General features: G+C 37.4%; 4 protein-coding genes across 5 annotated transcripts; 1 reads left to right on the plus strand and 3 right to left on the minus strand.

Annotated features, from left to right (window-relative positions):
- Nucleotides 1-3606: 3606 nt before the first annotated feature.
- Nucleotides 3607-4332, plus strand: LOC148295408 (uncharacterized). Its single transcript, XM_088250146.1, has one exon. The coding sequence runs from the start codon at nucleotides 3607-3609 to the stop codon at nucleotides 4330-4332; it is 726 nt and encodes a 241-aa protein (XP_088106272.1).
- A 5344-nt stretch (nucleotides 4333-9676) lies between these two features.
- Nucleotides 9677-14016, minus strand: LOC110758115 (protein FAR1-RELATED SEQUENCE 5-like). Of its 2 annotated transcripts, XM_088250121.1 has the most exons (3): nucleotides 13200-14016; nucleotides 10474-12653; nucleotides 9677-10390 (listed from the first exon to the last, which is right to left on the minus strand). In XM_088250121.1, the coding sequence occupies exons 2-3, from the start codon at nucleotides 11430-11432 to the stop codon at nucleotides 10297-10299; spliced, it is 1053 nt and encodes a 350-aa protein (XP_088106247.1). In that variant the 5' UTR covers nucleotides 11433-12653; nucleotides 13200-14016; the 3' UTR covers nucleotides 9677-10296. The 2 variants fall into 2 exon arrangements, with proteins under 2 accessions (XP_088106247.1, XP_088106246.1); XM_088250120.1 differs by lacking the exon at nucleotides 9677-10390 and having other exon boundaries at nucleotides 11234-12653.
- A 113-nt stretch (nucleotides 14017-14129) lies between these two features.
- LOC110765120 (protein DJ-1 homolog D) lies at nucleotides 14130-16558 on the minus strand. The gene is made up of 4 exons (XM_088250119.1): nucleotides 16199-16558; nucleotides 15592-16032; nucleotides 14964-15326; nucleotides 14130-14585 (listed from the first exon to the last, which is right to left on the minus strand). The coding sequence occupies exons 1-4, from the start codon at nucleotides 16394-16396 to the stop codon at nucleotides 14397-14399; spliced, it is 1191 nt and encodes a 396-aa protein (XP_088106245.1). The 5' UTR covers nucleotides 16397-16558; the 3' UTR covers nucleotides 14130-14396.
- A 640-nt stretch (nucleotides 16559-17198) lies between these two features.
- LOC148295409 (protein DJ-1 homolog D-like) lies at nucleotides 17199-22091 on the minus strand. The gene is made up of 4 exons (XM_088250122.1): nucleotides 21811-22091; nucleotides 20567-21007; nucleotides 18955-19317; nucleotides 17199-17600 (listed from the first exon to the last, which is right to left on the minus strand). The coding sequence occupies exons 1-4, from the start codon at nucleotides 21988-21990 to the stop codon at nucleotides 17412-17414; spliced, it is 1173 nt and encodes a 390-aa protein (XP_088106248.1). The 5' UTR covers nucleotides 21991-22091; the 3' UTR covers nucleotides 17199-17411.
- Between the last annotated feature and the right edge of the window lie 1902 nt (nucleotides 22092-23993).

A 23993-nucleotide genomic window follows, 5' to 3' on the forward strand; every position in this document is an offset into this window, starting at 1 on the left:
TTGGCAGAACGTGTATAAGGTGTATGCCCCTTGTATGTTGACGAAGCATAAGCATTGGGTGGCTCTAATGATTGATCTGGTTAAGTGTGAAATCAAAGTGTACGATTCAATGGTTTCACTTATTCCAGATGAGATGTTAAAGGAAGAACTCGCCCCGCTTTCAATTACGATTCCAAATCTTCTCAACTCCATCGACTTTTATGAAGAAGGTGTTTACGCAAACGACTGCAGCAGAGATTGGTGGTGTCCATGGCCAATAGAACGTGTGGATGTTCCACAACAATCTAATCAGTGAGCACAACTTTTTCTTTAATTTTATTACTTGAAATTGTCAATTATGTTACAATGTCATTACTTGAATTGATCGAGTTCTTGATTTGCTTCAGAGGCGATTGTGGCATGTTTGTGTTGAAGTACATTGAGCTTTTGAGCGCTGAGATTCCGTTAGCTACTTGCACCGCGCAGAACATGCCCTTTTTCCGGTTGAAGTTGGGTGCAGAGATATTACGGGGAGATGCTTACATGCCATGATAGTGGTTGAAATGGGTTCAGGTACGTGATGATTAAATTGGTTTTGGAAATCTCCAATTTGAAAGTCATGTAAATACACAATACAGATCCACGACTCCTTTTCGAATTCTACCTCTGCTCCTCAATTCTTCTTCGTCTTTCTCAATCTTAGTGTATTTTTGTACATAATTTTAAGTTTAAGTTATTGGACAACAATTAGAACCAAAATATTATTATAGCGGATGCATGCTTTCATTTTGATTAGTGTGATTCTACGCTACGTTTATTCTCATATTATGCTAAATGTATATAGTAGCTGGATGCAGAGCATAGACAGAAAAATGAAGAATCTGAAATGGAGATGCAGAGGCTTAGTGAGGAGAAAAGTAAATGGATCTGTAAATCTAGTGCACGTGGGCAAATGTAAATGGATAGGCATATGCGTTTTTGAAGTTAGGCACATGCCATTCCCATACATAGAATGTGCATCTGGAGTGTAAAGTTTTTTTGGATTTAATGAAACAAACATCTCTGTAATATTGCCCTAACTCCTTCACGACATTTACATAACCTTAACCAAACTGCATTGAATTGGGATTGGAAGACTGCATATGTGAACAATGACTGATGGCTTTTTAAAGTGTATTACATTATTGCAAAGTAATATGTCATGATTTATCCAAGCCACCATTCCAAATATCAGATCCCAATCTTTAAGCCGTTCACCATGCCTTAACTTAATCGCAATGGGTTGCGTGTGTATTGATTGTAATTCTGTAAGGGAAATAGGCGGCTATGCCCTCGCCTCCAATGTTTTATTCAACCATGCCCTCTTTATAGAAACACATGCGATATACATGCAGTAAACATTCAGTAAACCGTCAATAAACCTCAATAAAACTTCAATAAACATTTCCCATCTGCAATGCTATAAAAACTTCCTATTGGTTCCGTACCGCCCATCGGGTTTGAATCCCTCTTTCCTTTATAATCGGTTAATAAATTTGTTGATTTTCTTTATTTTATTAGTCTTGGGCAGCTCAGTAGCATAAAAGTAATGTATATTGGTGCATCTATATTACTTGTCTATTGCGTCTATATTGCTTGTCTATTGCGTGCATAGCGTACATTTATTGCGTGTGTATTGATTGTTTATTGCTTACGAAGGAAATAAACAACAATACACAGGCAACAGACAAGCAATATACACGCAATACACATGCAATCTATACGCAATAGACATGCAATATACATCAGCCCCTAATTTCACCATCCATAAGGGAGTCGTATCGATTAGGAAATTCTACTGAATAGTTGTTCTTCCTACTAATAAACAATCAATAAACCTTCAATAAACATTTAATATCGGACAATAACATGCGAAATACATGCAGTAAACAATCAATAAACCTTCAATAAACATCCAATATCCGATAAATAACATGTGATACAGATGCAGAAAACAATCAATAAACCTTCAATAAACATCCAATATCCGATAAATAACATGCGATACACATGCAGTACACAATCAATAAACCTTCAATAAACATCCAATATCTGATAAATAACATGCGATACACATGCAGTAAACAATCAATAAACCTTCAATATACATCCAATATCCGAGCAATAACATGCGATATACATACAGTAAACAATCAATAAACCTTCAATAAACATCCAATATCCACGCTATAACATGTGATATACATGCAGTAAACAATCAATAAACCTTTAGTATACGCCAATAAACAATCTACCTATTTCAAGAACAATAATTTAAACTCAATGCCAATCCACCTATTTCAAGAACAAATATTACAAAATGGGTTTGAAAACTCATTGGTGGTGCGTGCAACATGTCTTTTTGGGGAGAACTTTTACAATCCTTGAAACTGTGCACTTAATTGGTCATTAAAAGAACAAATAATATTAAAATTGATAAAAGTAATAAAACTAATACCAAATCCTTAATGGACTTCAGCATATTCAGCACCGTAGCATCATACGTGTCATCTGGCTGTTCTGCTTGAGCGGAAGTTACATCAACCCATTCAAATCCATTGCAACTGGTGGCTCCCTAATTGCAGGCATCATATATGCAAAATAATTGTGTCAGAGTTAGACCAAGGTTTTTTTCACCCACATACATATTCTGGAAATGAAAACTTACATAGGAGGTTAGGCACTTCCAAAATGGCTTCCCTCGATTTTTTTCTGATTTTGAAACCCGAAGCACCATTGCAGCTCCACAGTACGGACACCTCTTTGTTTGAGCGGGAGATGAAGACGAAGACATGTTGAATCTTCTCACTTGTACCTTTTCTCACTCAGATCTTCTCACTGAAACCTCTTCGGACTCATACCTTCTCACTCAGATCTTCTCACTCAAACCTCTTCGGACTCAGAGCTCTCTCATCTCTGCCCAAATGCGATTATATCCTCTTTTCTGTCTGTGGGTGGGTTGGGCATGCTTTCGACACATGTACCGTCAGATATGGGGCACCGTTTACCCCATAAACCAATATAATATTTAACTACCAAAACCCAATATGAAAATTGAGGGAAAACTGCCATAAACCCTATATTATTTTCATTATATTTCATTAAACCAACTAGTTGGATAAACATCCATCACATTTTAATAACATTACTACTATATTTCGGTGTGGGAAAATTAAAAGTTATGTGATGGGACGTTCTGTGACTAGTCAGTAATCCGTCACATTTGTTTCATTGACATAAAAGGGGCGGGAAAATTCTAAAAATGGCTATGCATATAGGTTCTTAATTTACTTTTTGATTGTCTGACTTTGCACTTCGATGACATTTTCCTTCTCTTCTGTTTTTCTCTAGTTTTAGGGTGTTGGTTCAGTTTCTTTAAAAAGGGTCAAGTGAGAAAAACCTCAAGTGGAAACACATTTTCCAAACGGTACAACAAACACACCCTATAACAGAACCAAAACCCCATCTATTCTCATTTCTCCCCTCTTCCACTCCTCAAATCGTTCCATTCCAAAAAAATAGAAACACATGAATTCCAAATATTTCACTACAGTCGGAGGAAAGAGAAGGAAGCATATCCATTTGGAGATGCCCCAAGCCTTCATCCCGGAGTTGGCTTGGTTTAAAGTGATGTTATACGTGGCAACCCAATCTTCAGAAGATCTCTTCCGTATGGCATCTATGTGCCCATTATTCCGGACGTTGGCAAACACTCAACAAGTGTGGAACACCATTTCAATGGCTAAGTACCCAGATCATCCTAGCTGGTACCATGCTAATCCTGCGGTCCAGCTTTTCTTGCAACAATGCAGAGCTTGCGAGAACCCTGAGTCGATATTTAGAGAGGCGTTCGAAGTGTTTTTCATTCATGGTAACGTGGAAGCGTTGTATGGGATGCGCATCGCAGCCACGGCAGGCCATATGGAAGCGGCATATATAGTTGAACTTCTTGGCATGTCTGGAATTGGTCAGTCAAAAGAGGATGCATTAGAATTTTTGTGTTCTTTGAATCAACGTAACAACATTGATATGAAAGGAACCAGGGATGCTTTGAGACGAAGATTAAGCCGAGTTTGGAATGTTGCAAGACATATCGTAGATATGTTTTACTATGGGAACATTAAGTTCAATCATTGCAGCGCTTGTAACAACAACGAATGGTGTTTTTTTATTGAAGGCTGGCCTACTGAAGCAAAGATAAATCCTTCGTTCTGGACTTGTTGCAATCGATGCAAATGGCACCGTGAGAGTGTTTTTTGGTTCAAGGTAATGCGTGTGTATGTTGTGCCAGGGAATCCATACCCTTATAATTAGTTGTAGTATGTTTTTAAGGTTTTTATGCTTTCTGGACTTGCTTCTCTTCAGTTCTACGTTGGCTGGCTACGTTGGCCAAATGTTGGGTTTTAATGTATTTTGTCTGGTGTTTGTGCAGTCATAAACCGTTTTATATATAAATCTACGTATATATATTTGTATACTTGAATGCTTACTGACATCAGAGATGGGTAATATGACATTTTACTGACATAGATATTTTGCCCAACTACAATCTTAATATTTGGTAAACGAAAAGGCGTGCATGGAGTGAGCTGTCTGTTCACCAGTGCTTGGAAAAGACATTTTCCCACTTATCATATCCTAAACTAATTTTTTTCTGATGCCATACAATGGTTGACATGTATTTTTTTCATTTACTTTTTCAAAACATCCCTTAACCCTAATAAAAATTAGAAGTTAAGAAATTGAAGAAGAGAGAAACTAATTGGCACCTGAAATGGTCTTTTCGCATAACAAAATTACAAAAAAAAAAAAATTATGGTCAATAAAATTAATAAATATAGAAGGTAAAAAGTCATATAATAATAATTTAGGGTAAAGAACAATATCCTAATAATTTAGCGTCACCACGAAACGGGGGATTCAGTTAGAAAGATGAAGCCTCAATGAATTCGTAGCAATTTTCGAAAGTTTTTTTTATCATTTTTGTGTTTTTAGTTATGAATTTTGTAAGGCAAAACAATAAAATAAGAATTTAGGGTAAAAAGCAAGAATGTTTGGTTGCAACTGACGTACACTTGTGCAAGTGGTGAAAGGTATGCACTGAGATCGCACCATATGTCAACTTGCGATTATTTGGGGTTTTTTAGTGCAAACAACTTGAACAAATTGTAATAAATAGTCGGAAAATCGTAAAAATGCCCCGAAAATTACTCCGGCCTCCTTGTGACGTTATAAAACTAGAGGAACCTATAAAGCATCCATTTCGCAATGAAAAAATCCAAATTGTTTCAGAGAACTGACTTTCCTCTTAACCCTAAGTATATATGTTTGTTCACTTTAACAAGTATATTTCCTTAATATTCGTTATATAATTTGTAATAAGACAAGAAATAGTTTCCTTTCAAATATAAGGATGTAACATAATCTGTTTTTGTTTTGTTATAATAATGTACATATATAATAATTGCACACTGCTTTGAAGCCATCATTGCAACTGCGCCTAGAGCTTTGAACACGTCAGAGGTATTCAATAAGTAGTCCATATGCAACTGCGTCTAGAGTTATGAACCGTCACAGGTATTCAATAAGTAGTCCATTGGGAATCAGTACAAAATATCCATCATGTCCAATCACATAAAATAATGCCATACTTTTTTGAAAAACCTCACACCACTCAAGCAATTTTAAAATATTAGTGAATATTTGTCCTAGTCTATATAAGTGATTATATATTCACTCTGCATTTTTTTCACAGTGTATGTTAACTTTGAGGGATTCCACAAACATATAATATAAAGGAAGAAAACAATAGTAGGAGATGAACCAGTACAAAAAAACAATAACATAACCTTGTCACAAACGCACTCACAAATGCTTTTCCATAAACCTTGCCCTAACATATAATAAATAAAGGCAACATTGCATATGATGCAACCATGTCCAAATCTGATACGTGATCACACAAAAATGGACATGGCAGCAACATATGACTGAAGTAGATGGCCACGTTGCATCACGTGTTCTCATCATTAAAGACATCAAAATATGAAGGTTGAAATCTTCCATAATAGTAAGAATCAAAATAGGTTTGAAGCAGAGTTGAACGAAAATTCCAATTCCACTGATTTGCCTCTGCTCAAACACGATAACCAAAATGGTTACTTCCTTTGGTGAGTATATTTGTTAACGTCGGAAAAGGTAATAGATGACCAATCAAACCCGGGTACGACGAGTTTTGCATAGGACCGAAAGTAGTCGAATCCAGCTTGCATCACACGCTTCTTTGACTCCACTGCATTAGATGAGTTCTTGTATTTTTGAACAACTACACTCCGAAGTCGTTTGTGTCTACGCTTCACGCGCTGCAACTTCGCCCTATCCAGATTGGCCTGCCTTTCGTCATCTTCAATTTGGCCTTCAACAAATTCCAAACGTGCCCTTGCCCTTTGGATTTCATCACCAAGTTGAAGATGCCTCTCCTTCCAGAATCCAAGAACCCTTTCAGACTCAAAACTTCCAACAAAATGGTCATTCTGTCTAGGAATGTGACACTGCTTATCTGGTGACTCACTTGCGTGTCGAAGGCGGTCTTTGTTTGGAGGGGTGTTTATTATGCTTACATCAAACTTGGTTAGTAAATCCATTCTATGGAGGGAGAGAGTTTCTGTGGAGGAGAGAGTTTCAGTCGATGGAGAGAGATTCGGTGGAGGAGTCAGTTTTTCATGGAGGGAGAGTTTCTATGAAGGATGTGATAGTAATACAAATAAAAAGGTTCCCGCCAAAAAATATTTGGTTGACAATGTATAAATTAATTTTTTGTCTGATACAATCTAAGTTTAATCCTAACCACTGTGGTTGGGTTCACTAACTAGATGTCACTTCCATTGAGTTTCTTTCAACCACTAACAGTGGTGTAATGAGGTTGACATGCTTGAAAAGCAAAACCTGACACCTCTTTTTAAAAATTGAAATAAAGTACATATGTTGACTACACGCAAGCTTTAGTATGTTGGTCTATAAAGCTATGTCCCCTTCCTCAAACGAAATTGCATATGCAATCCTCATCCTCTAAAAACAAATAGGATTATTCAAGCATGTCATCCTCTTCAGGCGCTAACAACACAGTCGAATATGAAAAATTGGAGTTGCAGGCTCCATTTCCACGTTGTACTCGCCGACCCCTTCCATTTTCAACATCATTTGGGAGTGAGGGGGACTCCGATGATCCATTAGAGGCAATACATGCAGTCAGTAGCAAGCTAGATTATAATTCCAGACTGATCAATTCGTGGCACGAGAAATGTGTTGAAGACGAGGCCATTCTGGCTGATCTTAACATTAGAGTTAACAAAGCGTTCTCCCAAAAGAACAAGTACTTGAAGTTGAGTCATACAAGGAAGTTGAAAGCAGAGGAGTTGGATACAGTAATGAATGATGAAATTAAAGATTGTTTGATGGACCATATGCGATGCGAAGAGCACCATAGTGAACTGGAGATGGCATTCAACGAAGGATTCGAAAATTTCCGAGCATTTGCGGCAACTACTCATACAAGTTATAATTGGGACTATGTATCCCCTAATGCTGTGAGAGAGATACTAGACGATGGTGGTGACATGAGTGAGCATAAGCACGTCAAAGCTGCTCGGAAGAAGCCGACCAATACGACTGACTAATTGCGGCTACGGCTGTTCAGTTGGTTGGGGTGATCGTGGTATTGCTAACAGGGACCAAATAATATGCTTTGCAATGTAAAACTATCTTATGGGACCATTATGTCAGTCGTCAGTAATTCGTCAATTTTGTATGAATGAATGAAATGTTTGGATGCAGTAAATTAAGCTATACAAATAATGGGTTATTCATGGACTTTTTTCTGATGTTATACAATACTTGGAATGTAATTTGTTCTTTTTATTTTTCAAAACATCCCTTCACCCTAATAAAGGAAAAAAAAATTAACAAATTGAAGAAGAGAGAAACTGATTAACACCAGAAATGGTCTATTCTCACTCAAAATAACAATATAAATAATAATTTCGAGTAAATATAATTAACAAATGTAGAGGCTAAAAAGTAATATAATAATAATGTAGGGTAAATAATAATAAAATACTAATATAGTGTAACCATGAAACATGGAATTCAGTAAGGAAGATGAAGTGTCAATGAGTTCGTATCAATTTTCGGAATATTTTTATCATTTTTGTGTATTTAGTTATGAATTTCATAAGAAAAAACAATAAAATAAGAATTTAGGGTAAAAACCAAGGATGTGGCCATGTGTATTGACGTACACTTGTGCAAGTGGTGAAAGGTGATGCGCTCAAATCGCGCCAGGTGTCATCTTGCGATTATTTTGGCTTTTTTTAGTGCAAAAATCTTGAAAAAAGTTAAATAAATTGTAGGAAAATTGGAAAAATGCCCCGAAAATTACTCCGGCCTCCTTGTGACGTTATACAACTAGGGGAAGCTAGAAATCATCAATTTCATAAAGAAAAAATTTGAATGCCTTTAGATAACTCACTTTCCTCTTAACCCTAGCTATATATTTTGCAACAACCAACATCACAAGTATATTTCCCTAATATTAATTATCTAAGTTTTAATAATACAATAATTAGTTTCCTTTCATATAAAAGGCTGTAAACGTATCTGTTTTGTTATAATAATCCACATATATAATAATTGGACAATGCTCTGAAGCCATCATGGGTGCGTGCATCTAGATCTTTGAACATGTCAACGCTATTCAATAAGTTGTCAATATGGCTCCGTCTTGGGTTCGTAGTAAATATCTCTATCATGTCAAATCACATCGTTCGATGGCCTGACACCAGTCAAGCAATTTTGAAATAGTACTGAATATTTGTCCTAGTCTATATGAGTGATTAGAACTTCACACAATATTTTATTTTTCACAGTATATGTTGCTTTGAGGGATTCCCTAAACATATAATATAAAGAAAGATAGAAAAAGTGTGACATGAAACAGTACAAACAACAACATATAACTAGGACAAATTAGAAGTATATTTCCTTAATGTTCATTATCTAATTTATAATAACACAAGTATTACTTTCATTTGCTTCATATATAATTATTGGGACTATGTATTGCAATTCCTTGTGTCTAAAATTGTATTTTGCAAAAACTGAAATATTATTCAATAAGTTGTCAATATCACCACGCGTTGGGAATCAGTAAAGTCGCATTATCATGTCCCTTCACATTAAACAGATGGCGTACTTTTTTCAAAAAATTGACACGTCAGTCATAAGTAACACTCTCCTTATTCACTTTACATGCCAATGTGCTATACATTCTATGGTGAATGATTTATGGGTTATTTATATAACAAAATATTACAAATATTGCTGAATATTTATTTCGTCTATATGAGTGGGGACACGAGTGACCATAAGCACTTGCAAGCTGCTCGGAAAAAGCTGACCCATACGACCGAGTGAATATGGCTACCATTGTTCAGTTGGTTGGGGTGATCGTGATATTGCTAAGAGGGAGCACATAAAATGCTTTGCAATGTAATTTTCTTGTGTGTGCGAAATTACGAGTAGTTGAAATGTTGGTGTACACTTTAATATTCTTCAAGCATTCGAAATGTGATTAGCTGCAATGTACTTATCATGCATAGAAGATGTTGTATTGTAGTTTGTATTTTACACGCTGATTTCTAATCATTGTGTTCCAACATAGTGCAAATTTCAAGTATCCTTCAGGTACGAATGTTTACAAACTCGTGCACCAATATTTCTTCATAGTCAAGGTCAGATCTTAATAACCAGTCAAGCACTAGAACATAACATTAGGAAAAATTGGTTGCTGCTGTAAATGATTAGTGTTGCTAGAAATGATTCGTGCTGGAAATCATTACTGCTGATGGAAACAACAGCTCCATGCTGGAAATGCTACATTACCCTGTCATATAATCAATGAATCTGTGTCACTCGTTCATAATTCAGCATAAACTACCCATTGTACATGGTAAAAGTCATTGCTTCTTCACAAAACTCAAAATTTGATACTTTATCAAATGTCTATGAAAATTTTCAAATAGGGAGAAGACATGTAAAATTAACATGTGTCCAAATTTCATGCAAGAAGTAAACCAACCAAATTTCCATTTCAATTAGCAGTGGACAAAGTAAAAGCTTATCAGTGGACATGAACAAACAAATAAAATAAACTGCATATAGAAAACTTAACCTGATCATTAGCCTTCATAACAACCAGCCTTTGTATAATACAAACATAAATCATTCGGTAGGTCCGTGCATCCTGTAAAATTCGTCGAATAATGGGTCACTGAGATCTATTGGAGTTGATTCCTCATTGTTTGACGGTGATGTCCTGCATAAACACCAAACACAAGCACATAAAAAATTTAACTATTCAAATTTTAGGTGTTATTATAAATAGTTTTAACATCTTACGGTGTGTTCAAATTTCTTGGGCATTGTCTTCTATCATGACCAATGTCTCCACACTCCCGACAGTGTCGAATCCCTCGCTTCATTGACTTTTCCTTTGCTCCCGTTACTTGTTTCCACCTTCCTTTGCACCTTACTCTCTTAGGGTCTTTCATATATTGTGTTTGAGAGCTAGACCCTCCAACTTCGTTATTACTTGGTCCATCCTTCAACAACTTCAACTTCACCCGCAAACTTTTTAGAGTCTCTGACACTAGCTCACATCCTTCTTCACACATTAATGCATCCTCAACCACATCTGAAGCAAGTCGGGACATTGTACTCCGCTTTATTAAAAGACCAGGATCTGCAGAGTCTTTAATTTCGTTGCCATTTGCATTTGACACCAATCCAGCTTTCGCAGTTTTCTTCCACCTTTTCAAAATATATTTATCGGGCATATATTCAATCTGGTCCCTTCTGAACAATGCTAGGATGTGCTTGCAAATAATCCCAACAAATTCAAATTTTTTGCAGCTACACGATGCGTGGTCAGAATCTTTGACATATACGACTTCTGCCACTCTTGTTTGCCAATTTTTCCTTTCGCTCACATTAAAGACAACTTTTGAAGCATCCTCTGTTTTGAGCTCTAGGAAACATGTTGTACTTTGTATTAGTTCTTTCTCAAACTTTTGAAACATTGCCCTTGTGTACAAGGTAGCCATTTGTTTGTTCATTGGCATTGGTAGAATACATTGAGCCACTTCAAATGCATCTACGTGATCAGCAGCTAACTCTTTTTGACGTTGATGGGAAAGTGCCCTCTCAAATCGTATTATGAAATCCATCAACGAATTTCTCCTTGATATGTATTGCTTGAAGAAAGCATGAGAACCTTCCGCTCTTTGGCTGCTTGACATTCCAGCGGCAAAAAAGTCCCGTGCGTAGGCTGTAACCCAAGATTCCCTTAAATCAAACATTGAACTTAGTCATTGATGGTCAGTCAAACCAGCCTTTGTAACCACAATATTCCACTTTGCATCAAACTCATCCTTATTGTCAGTATCCCATATGGCTTTCTGAAATTCACGCCAATACTCTTTATAAGCAGAATGTGGTAACTTAACATGGAACTTTGATGTGATGTGCCATATGCAAAGCCGATGAAATGTAGTCGGGAAGGCTATTGAAATCGCTCTGGTGATGGCCGCATCTTGATCTGTAATGATCGTTTTAGGTTCGCCACCTTGCATGGCTTTCTTAAACTCCTCAAACATCCAAATAAACGACTCAGTCGTTTCCTTGCTCAAAAATGTGCATGCTAAGACAATTGTCTGACCATGGTTATTAACTCCCAATATTGGTGCAAATGTCAAGTCGTATCGATTCGTGTTGAATGTGGTATCGAATACAACATCTCCATACAACCGGTATGCCCGTCTAGAAGTTGCATCTGCCCAAAAACATCGACTAAACCTGTCTTCGCCATCTCCCTCAATCTTGAAATAAAAAGCCTCATTTTTTTTCTGTTCAGCCATAAAATACTCGGTCACTAGTTCAACATCGTGGTTCCTCAGCTTCCCATTCACACTACATTCAAGATTGTAAATATCCTTTTTGATAAAACCGATTTTATCCATTCCTCCGGATTGCACCTCGAAAATACTTACCTTCTGATGAATGGGGATATTAACCGAACCCAACTGTTTTGTAAGTACTTTTGTAGAATCCGAAATACGACGGTGTGATCTCAATAAATGCACTCTTTCTGAGGCTGTCATCTTATGATTGTGTCCCTCTGCAAAAAGAGAGATGGCATACTTCTTGCTCCCATTTGTCTTCACAACCACAATCTTAGCTTTGCAATTGCATCTACTTATTCCCCGCTGTCTTTTTCTCTCCCGAGTTTCATCTTTCCTGTATGCACCTTTTTTGCAACAAACAAATTCTTTCCTCAGAATCTCTTTCTTATTTGTCCCCCGAAAGCTGGAATGAAGTCGAATACCAAAGCCAGCCAAGAATGCATATCTGTTATAGAAATTATAAGCGAGGTCAAGCGAGTCGAACTTCATCCCAACCGTTGGTGTTTCCTCATTTCTTACTTCAGGAATGTAAACCATCCCATTAGCTGTTACACAGTCATCACTCTCTGAGCCCCCAGACATTTTACCCACATATATTTTTGAACTACTTCTATATCACTGCATAGCAAATATTAATTCATTAATCAATCATTACTGCATTACAACATATCAATGCATTCCACTTACACAAAACATTGCCCAAATTGACACAAAAAAGACGCATAGCCTAGCTTGTTTGTAAGAGCCATTATTACACAAAATTTAATAATAGTTACGTCATCTCTTGTGCAATAATCTGGAAAAAATGACATTAGAACCAACATGTTCAACTAAGAACACAAATGTAATTCAAACCAGCAATTACAGAACTTCTCCCAATATCCTCTCCAAATGCTTACTCCTAATGCCATTAAGCCTAAGTTTAGGATCTTTTACCTACATTTTATAATTTTCCACCCCCACCAAAAACAATCAACTAAATATATTGAATATTCATAAGGAAATTACGCATTATTGACAGAAAACTGACGCATTATTGACGGCAGAATAACACATTATTGACCGCAGAAATGACGCATTATTGATGCCACAAATGACGAATTTCTCACCCTCACAAAAAACAAACCAAACCCAATAAAATCAATCCAGCAACAGTAAACTTACCTCTCAAACTCAAGCGGGAGCTCCGAAGTCAATCAGCTTAAGAGAATGTGGTGGACATTAGAGAAGACTCTTTGGTAGTGGAGACTCCATCTCTACCACAATCGAGGAACAAATGCTGCTGCGGCGTCTAGCTACAGAACCAGATATGCTACTTTGCTTTCATCTGGAATCTCGTGTGCTGAACGAAAAAGAGAAGGGGTTTTCACTTCAGCCATAGAATCAAAACAGGGCAATAGCTAGATAAGAGCCATTAATCGTCATACCGAGGATGCCATAGATCGCAGGCCTCCCAAGGAGCTGATGACAATGTAGCGACTATAGGGTTTGGGAGCTTTGGATCTTTCTAATTCTGGGTTTGCGTTACATTCAAAAACAGAGGATTGTGTTCTTGAATTTTTCAGAGAGGGAAATATCTTCAACTGAAGTTGGGTTTCCAACGGGTCAGATTTCAACCCGGTTCTACATGCACCCTCTTTTAAAAACTCACCGTTGGATGAAATCCAACGGCTCTAACATACCCCTAAAAAAAAACCCTTATAACTTTCCCCTCACTATAGAAGCTCCCCAAAGGAAATGCCCAAAGCTTTTACACAAAGTTAGCCACAGATGCCCACCAAGATGGATTCCAATTGATGTAGGTGTAGATCACTCAAGTGCTGGAACCCACTCCATCTCTTTGTCTCCAGCCTTTTAACAAAGATGGCATGTGCCGTCATTTCCCCATTTGAAAAGCCCGCGGCATGACAAATGAAGAAAGCTAGCAAACAACAATAATAAAGTGGCCCTTACACAATTAACAATACAATTTGGGCCAATTTTCAACAGTGAAGGCATCTTATTATGGTGGGATCATTTGCATCCTCCGGAGCCTTTCTTTTTCGAAATAAGGATAGATTTTAATCATTAAACTAGGAATGTAAACGCTAGATCTGAAAGCAGATTCAAGGATTTCCATAAAAATCATAATCAAGAACCTTACGTAGTTACAAACATAAAAGTTCCATCCACAACTGGTACATAAAGAGAAGAACCAGAGCAACATTGCTCCCTCACAGATACACACATCACCTTAACATATGCTCTTATTCTTTTATTGAATTACACGGAGTGTCTGACTATGTTTCTTTCTCTTTTATTCTCTTATTCGTTTATGGAGTTACATATATTACTTGGAGCAGCTGACCTGGTAAAGGGTGCCTAGAATGACACTCGAATATCAAGCAATGTCATCAACTGAGAAATAAGCTCTGGTTGGCCATGCCACGCTGCTGCGGTAACCAGATTTCCATCAGAGACACAACGATCTATTGGATCCGCTTCCACAAACGTCCCCCCTAATAAAACCACACGAGCCTTAATCCCTGGGTATCCAGTACATTTCTTCCCCTGAAATATACCCAATTATGACATGCTAAAAAGCGAATAATCAGAAAATAACTACATTAACCACTAATCAAAAGAAACAGAAAAAATATCATCTCGTTTGCGATTTTAAAGAGCACTCACCTCCCTCTTCCCAATAGTTATTTACAATTGAGAGGTTAATAGGTCACAACAGATCAGCTCAACAGAACCAAAATACAAGGCACTAGATGTAACCTTTTTTTCTTCCTTTTCAAGTACAATCGATAAAGTATTTCAATCTGTTTTACTTTTTCTTTAATAAGTAGCATTAAAACTCGAAGCATTATATTTATGTTTTAGTGACAAACGTTTAACCACTAAATGCAGGTAGGAAATATGTTTTTTCTTTAAGAACCATACCTGCAGAACACCAGCAGCAACTAAAATTTCCAGGCCATGGCAGATGGATGCAACTGGTTTCCTGGCTTCCATAAATTGTTTCACTAGTACAATAACATCCTCCTTTAGTGCCAAAAACTCTGGAGCTTTACCTCCAGGGAGTACAAGGGCATCATAACTTGAGGCATCTATGGATTCAAAGTCAGCTGTTAAAACAAAATTATGTCCCCGTGTCTCACTGTAGGTTTGGCCCCCTTCAAGATCACGGATAGCAGTTGGGCAGGTATCACCGGCTTTCTTCTTGGGGCAAACCACATCAACATGGCATCCTAGAACTTTAAGGGTCTGATAAGGCACAGTTAACTCATAATCTTCCGCGTAGTTCTACAAATATTGGGGAGGGGAGCAATTAAATGATGATGATTAGTATCTAACTGTTTAATCATTGGCTAAAAGCCTAAAACCATGATGTAATGTAGATAAAAATAGTTCATCGATGAACTAGTTGTGGCGAAACTGGTAAAGCCAATTCGGGCTTTCTCCCCTTTCTCTTTTGATAATAATAAGGTTGGTTGTCACTTGAACTTGAGCATACTTTTTGTCCTATATTTGTCATTGCAATATAAAAGAAAAAGAAAAGAAAACTTACTCCACAGATGATGAGGACCCTTCTCTCAGAACCAGATATGTTGCCTCCTAGTGCCTTGAGAAAAAGCCTAATGAACTCAGGATTGCCATAATAAGTGACCCCAGTAATTATATTATCATCAACAACACACACTGACAATGTATCTGGTTCTACCCAGTGAGCACCAGCAGCAACCAATCCAGGTCTCAAAGTTGGAACCGCTGTGCACTTGCGACCTTTAACAGCGCCTGCGGCTGCTAAGACCAACTGCCCATGGCAAATAGCAGCAATTGGCTTTCTGGAGTCAGAAAATTTTCTCACCAATTCTACAACCGATGCATTCATAGCAAGATGTTCAGGAGATCGTCCTCCTGGTATAACTAGACCATCATATTCGTCAAATTCAATCTCATCAAATGTTGCATTCAGTGTGAAATTGTGACCACGAGATTCGGTATTAGCCTGTAACCAAAAAGGTACAGAAAACCAAACACAACACACACATGAAAACAAGAGTAAGGGTTAGGTGAATTCAAGCTTCTTTCCTTGTCTTGTCTCTCAAACTCAAACTCAAACTCATCAGAGGTTGTTCAAAATAAATTAATTAACAGGAAAGACAGAGTGTGACCTGATCAGTGGACTCTACTTGAATGGTTATGGCAGTGGCGCAGATATCACCAGCTTTCTTACCAGGAGAAACTGCATCAACAGAGACTCCAAATGCCTGCAGTGCTTGAAATGGGACCATTGCCTCGTAATCTTCCATGTAGTCCCCGCACAGTAACAACACCCTCCTCCTCCGCTCCTCGCCTTTCGGATTCCCCATTTCTTTTCTTATTTCCTTCTTTTGTTTCTTGCTTTTTCTTTCTTCTTTCTTCTTTCTTCTTTTTCAGAGAGAGTTTTTCAGAGAGAGAGAGAGAGTCGGAAAGTATGAGAGTCTGAGAGTCTGAATACAAGGTAGGTCATAGCTTGAGCTGCTCTGCTTTGCTTGCTTAATAGTAATAGTAATACTCACAAAAGCGTTTCCGGAGGTTTCTGGAGAGTCAGCTAGACACGTCGCACTCAATTTGAGCAACACGTCGTACTCAATTATCGTAGCATCTCCCTATTCGTTCCTCTCTTCTTTTCAGTTTCTAGCCATCACCAACAATATCCAAGTTTGATATGCTTTTTGTCGTCTTCACCGGCACCGACCAAGTGATAAGTCTAAATTATTTAAGGAAAGATTCAAACCGAGTGCAAAGTCAATGCTTCCGAGCTAATGTCCCGAAAGAGAGACGTATAATGTAATGTTTATCTCTAACAGGTCATGCCAAAATCATAGAGTTTGATATCTTGCTTCTCCCAAAAAGACGGTTGATTTCGTTTTGAATAGCATTCGCGTTGATTTATCGTGACTGCCATGTTGATTTTTCACCAGCTGCTCTGCTTTCTGTTATGAGGTCTGGTTTTGTCAACAAACTATATTGCTTGACCCAAAAGAAAATGCAATATCATGTCAATCCTCATTTCTCAGTTGCAGGAGGATGATTGTGAAAATACAAGCCAACTCTGGACAACATGATATTCATTCAGGTAAACCTTCAAGGTGTACGGTGTGAGAGATTGAGACCAAGGGAACCGACGACTAATAAATCAGTGTCCTTCTAAAGCATAAGTAGTATAATACAAGCTTCATCCACAACCAAACTTGCATGGAACATGGCATATACTTATCAAAACCAGAGTGTCCTTGTTCCCTCATATATACAAACGTCACCTTAACATAACACAACATGCATGCCTTATTCTTTCATGAATTACATATAGTACATGCAAGCAGCTGACCCGGTAAACAGCAACTAGAATGATACTCGAATATCAAGCAATGTCATCAACTGAGAAATGAACTCTGGGTGGCCCGGCCATGCTGCTCCAGTAACCAAATTTCCATCCGTGAAGCAACGATCTATTGGATCGGGTTCCAGCCAAGTTGCTCCCGACAAAACCACATTAAGCTTCACCGCTGGATACGCAGTACATTTCTTTCCCTAAAATTTAGCCAGTTAACAACAATTAGGACATGATTAAAAAAAGTTAATAATGTGAAAATAAGTAAATCAACCCTCAATCAGAAGAATCAGCAAAAGGCAAACATATTACAACTTCAAGGTGGTTTCTTTTTTACCTTGTCATTAAATACTCACTCAGTAAATCAACCCTCTTACAAAATTGATGATACTCCCAACTCTTCCTAACACCTTCTGAAAAACTGAAACTGCCTAGCTCAGCCAAGCCTTTTGGTTTTCCTTACTAGGTAATTTCTTGTTTTACTCCATTCTTAAACCATTCCATCTAGCATAGATTTTTACTGCTTCATATATTCCTTCAGAGAATTCTGCATTACAGTACACACCTCCTGACTTCTATATTACAGCACAAATGTTCATGCACCAACTGGCAAGCATGCTCATCAACACCCACAATAGAACAAACATTTAAATTTACGATCAACTACATAGATAGTGAGTAAAAGAACAAGTAAATCCACAGATTATCTGTATTGTCTTTTTGGTTAAACATGTTTAACTTCCCACACAAAAAATTAATTTTACTCTAGCATTTTAGTTGATGTTAAAAAGCGTAAGAAGTTAAAATTTTATGTAATCTACATTATATATGTATATCTACCATGGAAATGCTATAATGAGGGGTTGTGGGTGAGGGGTTCAATACCACTATCCAATAATATAAAGGAAATTTTGAACTAAAAACATTTTTTTATGATTGGATGGTTGGATGGTTGGATTGAACCCCTCACTCAAAGCCCCCACTCAGATCCCCCTTATTGTAGCATCTCCCATATCTACCATATCATGCTTGGACTTTAAAATTCCAAAATTTATAATCTCAATTTTGTTATATGACTTTGGATTGTTGATGAGGATTTTGCGTCCTTGTTTGTGTACCTAACAAATTAACTTATATTATTGTTTCTGCATTTTGTATACTTTCAACTCATTTAGTTTCAGAAATCAACTTGGACTTTAGATTGAAATTCTGGACAGCATGGGACTGATCCCAACAACATGGGACCCATCCCTATTAAAAGATGAGCTATAGATACAATAAAAGTACACTGCCACCTAAACAGGGATTACAGCTTCACTTTGTTTCAGTTGAACCCAATTATTGGAGCAATTCCTTTGGTGGCATCACATGGAATTATAGAAAGTCAGTAATATTTTTAACAATATCAATACTATGTTTGACGACGCACCGAATTGAAACGATATGGAAATAGTCGGATTTGATTGAGAAACTTAAAGAATATAGACCAAATTGAAATTCGGATCAAATTTATGGAAACAAAGGCGTAGCCTGGCTGAAATGAAGTAACCTTACCTGTAGAACACCAGCAGCAGCTAAAATCTGCTGCCCGTGGCAGATGGATGCAATTGGTTTCCTGGCTTCCACAATTTGCTTCACTAATGCAATAACTTTCTCATCCAATGCCAAATATTCTGGGGCTCGACCTCCAGGGATTACAAGAGCATCATAACTTGAGACATCTAGAGCTTCAAAGTCAGCTGTTAAAGTGAAATTATGGCCAGGCTTCTCACTGTAGGTTTGGTCACCTTCAAAATCATGGACAGCAGTTGCACAGATTTCACCAGCTTTCTTCTTGGGGCACACTGCATCAACATGGCATCCTAGAGCTTGAAGAGACTGAAAAGGCACAATTACTTCATAATCTTCCATGAAGTCCTACAAGTGTTGAGGGAGAGAAAGTGAATGATGCTTAGTAACTGTGAGAAATATAAAATTTTGATCATTGACTAGAATAATACATAGATAACAATTAGTTCATAAACAAACGACATGCAGCTTTAACGTTCTTGTCAAGGGGTTTACTAGATTTACAGTGACACATAGCCAAACTTCATTTATGGACCATTATCACTGTTGTTATTGACGGGGCTTTAAGGTTTGTCAAGTAGCCAATCTTGATTTATGGACCATCTTATCACTGTTAAATAACCAGCTTACAAAACGTGGTGGGCTTTAAGGCTTGTCAAGCTGTATAACTTTTGGCATTGTAGGTAGAGAAGTTTAGGTATGCTTCAAAGGATTTGGTTTTAAAGGGAAAACAAACAACTGGTTTCATGAAAATAGGTTCTTATGAAATCTGACAGCAACTAATTTATGGGTCTAGGGCAGTAGTAGCATTTCGAATTTGGAGACCTAATTGGCTTGGGTATTGGAGGTATTCAGTTTTGGGGAAGGGGGGAATTGAAATTCTTCAGTAGTTAACTTTCCGGAAAATTAAAGTAAAGGAGTCTTTTAAAATTCATAAAGGATGTAGTTGTCTATGTATCATGTTTAGAATCAATAATTCAAACAACTTGAAAAATGACCAGTATGCATGTTTGGATTTACTTTCAAAAGTTCACAACTCACACAAATGACCTGACAAACAAGAATTCCAATGGGCAACGGACCCAGGTAGGCAGGCCAATGAAGCATACCACCAAAACATTGAAAAAACACATAGGAATGAATGATGGAACCCTATCACACCAGAAATGTGGCAAATCTGGTAAAGCCTATTCAGGTTATTTTCACTATCTTTCAGAAGTATCTGTAAAAGGGCAAATCTCCATCAATTCTCTTCTTTTCAGTTTATCTTTATGCCCATTCATGCATGTATATATTATACGAAGAAGTTTTTGACATATGGCATGTATTGTGTGTCAAATGTATACGCTTCATGAAGACAGGTTCAAGAGCATATACACCATTTTCACCTTATTCATTCATTTTTGTTTATTCTGGGTTACTGCAATTTGAATCATAATATTAAAGATTTTAACTTCAGCAGAATATTTTGCCATGAACAATGCACATTAAAAAACAAATACTGGACAGTGATAATCACGATACTATATATATTCAAAATTGATCGGCATCACAATTTCATATTTCTCATTGCACTACGAAGGAAAATAAAACTTACCCCACAGAGAAACAGGATCCTCCTATCTGAACCAGTTATGTTACCTCCTAGTGCCTTCACAAAAAGCCTAATGAACTCAGGATGGCCTTCATATGTAGCCCCAGTAATTATATTACCATCAACAACACACTCCAACATGGTCTCGGGTTCCACCCAATAAGCACCTGCAGCAACAAGTACAGGTCTGACAGCTGGGAAGGCCGTACACTTCCTACCTTTAACCAAGCCTGCAGCTGCTAGGACAAGTTGCCCATGGCAAATCGAAGCAATTGGCTTTCCGGAGTCAGAAAACTTTCTCACCAATTCTAAAACCGACGCATCCAAAGCAAGATATTCAGGTGCCCGTCCTCCTGGTATTATTAATCCATCATATTTGTTAAATTCAATGTCATCAAATGTTGCATTGAGTGCGAAATTGTGACCACGTGATTCAGAATAAGTCTGCAACCAAAGAAAAAAATACAGAAAACCAAAAAACATATTAAAACAAAGGGGGACCAGAAAGACGTATAGCATTTGAAGATTTGTAAATTAAACACAGATCACGATTCAGCAAACCTAGGTAGCCCATTATCAGATTATTTTCACTTAGAGACGAGGGCACGAATGCAATTTTGTTTATTGAATATGGTGTACGCAGTGACGTTGGAGCCAAGAATTTGTTCACGCTGTCTTGTCTTGTCCCCAGAACTCAAGCTCAATACAGGTCGGTTCTCTAGCTCATGAATGAGCAAGCTGCAAGCACTCTAACAAAACTCCTAACGTGTGTTCTTGTTTGAGCTTACTTTAGTCTCGCTGTCCACACAACCTAGAACGATAACCTACGGATTGCTATTTGTCAATCTAATAGAGTGGCTCTAATCAACAATAAAACTTATTCATTTTGTCTATAATTAAGGCTACCAACGATTGGCCGATGCAAAAAACTATACTTGAAAGCGTGATGTTCGTTCTTAAACTTGACAAACTAATTTCCAGTCCCAACAGATTCCAAATTTTAGAGGAGGCAACATAATCCCATATGTGAGAATTGTAAGCACTTCAATCTTTGAGACAAATTTCTTGTTTTGGGTTTACAAATTCAAGTGAAGTAAGCATTCAATCTTCAATATAATTGAGTGTGCTTGATTACAGAACAAGGAAAATACCAATTGACAGTGCTCAAGTGATGTAATGAGGCTAAAGAAAACGTTTTTCATTAAAAATAAACAAAGGAAAAGGCAAAAGAAGCAGAGGTGGGTGACCTGGTGAGCAGGAGAAAGTTGATGAATGGCTGTGCGGCAGATATAACCAGCTTTCTTGCCAGGACAGACGGCATCAACGGAAACTCCATATGCCTGCAGTGCTTGAAATGGAACCATCGCCTCGTAGTCTTCCACGTAGTCCCCCAATACCAACAACACCCTGCGTTCACCTTTCGCCATTTTCTTGTGTTTAATTTCTTGGAATTTCAGAGAGAGAGAGAGAGAGAGAGGAGGGGGTGAGAGAGAATTTGGGTGGACTAAACTCTGAGATGGATGAAGAAATAGAATCTCATGGCTTTCGGCTATACCCTAAATAGAACATGTTAACGGTATAGCCGCGCGGCTATACAATATAAATAGAATATTCTAAATGTATATGAATAGAATATTCTAAATGTATAGCCGAGCGGCTATACCCTACAAATAGAATATGTTAAAAGTATAGCCGCTCGGCTATACTATATAAATAGAATATTTTAAACCGTACCACGCTCCCGGCCAACACCCCCCTACCCAGATCCATCATCGCCATCACCATCTTCTTCTTCATTGTCACCATCGTCGTAAAATTCCGAAGAATTATCGTCTGATCCCAAAACTGGATGAAATTCCGAAGAGTTGTGGGAGAAATTCAGAGCTCGGTTTGTTGTTGTTGTTTTGCTGATAGTAAAACTCGTCAATTCTCCAAATTGGCGGTGGCGTGCTACAAAGCCCTCCTATTTTCCCTATCAATACACCGCGTTTCAACTTTTTCACCATTGATGATCATTCTTGCTTTTTTCTTTCACTTACACACCCTTTTCTTTTCTTCTCTCTCTAAATTTCTAAACACACGCATACCATAATATAATAAAATCCACTCCCAACCAACATTCATGCACAGATCCATCAAGCCCACCACCACCAAAACCAAGAATCCAGCTATCATTATTTTGTTTTTTGTTCGAAACCTTTTGAAATTTCATTGAAAAAACCTGGTCTGCAAAAAATATAACAGGGGTGGAATATTTTGGTTCATTTTCATTTTCATTTGGAGGGTGTGGGAAGGCAGCCAAGGTATACGTTACAGACAAAGCTTCAATCTAGCTCCCTCTCAGAGACACACCTCCATTGACGATGATTGTTTCGGGCTTTTTGCTGGATGGGGCTGTTTTTTCTTTTTTTATTTCTTTAAATGTTATTCTAGTTTTCTTATTAATTATTATTTATTTTCTCTTTGCTTGATTTCTTTATTATTTATTTTACTCGAAATTATAAGTTTACCCTTAGAGCATCCACAGTGGGGGGTGTAAATTCGGGGGTGTAGCCGTGGGTTCCAGCCTTTTATGTTGACTTTTCTTCATTTTTCTTCTCTTTTCTCGGGTGGGTTCCGCCTGCAAGGGATGTAAATATACATTTTATTTTATATCCCCATGGTGGTGATGTATATTTACATCCATTTACATCTCACCATTGGAGACGATTCCGGTGACTCGGGGTGTATATTTAACATACACCCCCATATACACCCCCCACTGTGAATGCTCTTATAATTAACAGAAAATTTGATGAAATTCACACAACTTAACAGTAAGGGCCAAATTTACCATTTAATTAATTCGGTAGTTAAATTAGCTAATTTTTTAGTTCAGGGATTTTAGTTCAATTGGGGTCCTAGTTCAGGGTCATGTACCTCAATTTACTCTAAATTAATTTATGTTATTTTAAATAGAACTAAATTATTATCAATTGAATTTGTTAAATAATTTATTTTCATATTCGAAATAGATTTGGATCAAAATTCGATGCATTGAGAGGTAAGTCTCTAGTCTGATTGAGTTGCAATGCAAGGGTCCTGTCACAAAAAAAAAAACATAGGATAAACCTAGAATGTGATATACCACTTGAGACTTGGACCATTACTTATGCTGGACAGAACAATTTTGGACTTTTTATATACATATAATTGGTCACAGGAACATCAAATAGCATTGTTAGGCCTTCAATTCTGAAGATCAAACATTTGAGAAGATAAGGAGTGATGTGATGAATAGGCCTTCTTGCTTCTATTTTTCCCTTCACTGCTATGTTTTTTTAAAATAAATAAATTGTTAATTCACAGAAATGAAAATATAATATCATGTGAAAAATACACTCTAGATGCAGCAACAAACGAAAAGGACACTTCGGTGAGTGATAAATCA

Source organism: Prunus avium, chromosome 3, assembly GCF_965620075.1.
Source record: "Prunus avium chromosome 3, drPruAviu1.hap1.1, whole genome shotgun sequence".
Taxonomy (NCBI): domain Eukaryota; kingdom Viridiplantae; phylum Streptophyta; class Magnoliopsida; order Rosales; family Rosaceae; genus Prunus; species Prunus avium.

Bases quoted from the DNA above. Each gene is read 5' to 3' on its own strand.
- LOC148295408 (XM_088250146.1), top strand. From the start codon at position 3,607: ATGCCCCAAGCCTTCATCCCGGAGTTGGCTTGGTTTAAAGTGATGTTA.
- LOC110758115 (XM_088250120.1), bottom strand. From the start codon at position 12,617: ATGTCTGGGGGCTCAGAGAGTGATGACTGTGTAACAGCTAATGGGATG.
- LOC110765120 (XM_088250119.1), bottom strand. From the start codon at position 16,396: ATGGGGAATCCGAAAGGCGAGGAGCGGAGGAGGAGGGTGTTGTTACTG. The intron at 16,033-16,198 runs GTCACACTCTGT...TTTTGGTTACAG, and splicing joins AAGTAGAGTCCACTGATCAG to GCTAATACCGAATCTCGTGG. The intron at 14,586-14,963 runs GTATGGTTCTTA...GGTATATTTCAG, and splicing joins TTGCTGCTGGTGTTCTGCAG to GGGAAGAAATGTACTGGATA.
- LOC148295409 (XM_088250122.1), bottom strand. From the start codon at position 21,990: ATGGCGAAAGGTGAACGCAGGGTGTTGTTGGTATTGGGGGACTACGTG. The intron at 21,008-21,810 runs GTCACCCACCTC...CTTTGGTTGCAG, and splicing joins AACTTTCTCCTGCTCACCAG to ACTTATTCTGAATCACGTGG. The intron at 19,318-20,566 runs GTAAGTTTTATT...CAACACTTGTAG, and splicing joins GGATCCTGTTTCTCTGTGGG to GACTTCATGGAAGATTATGA.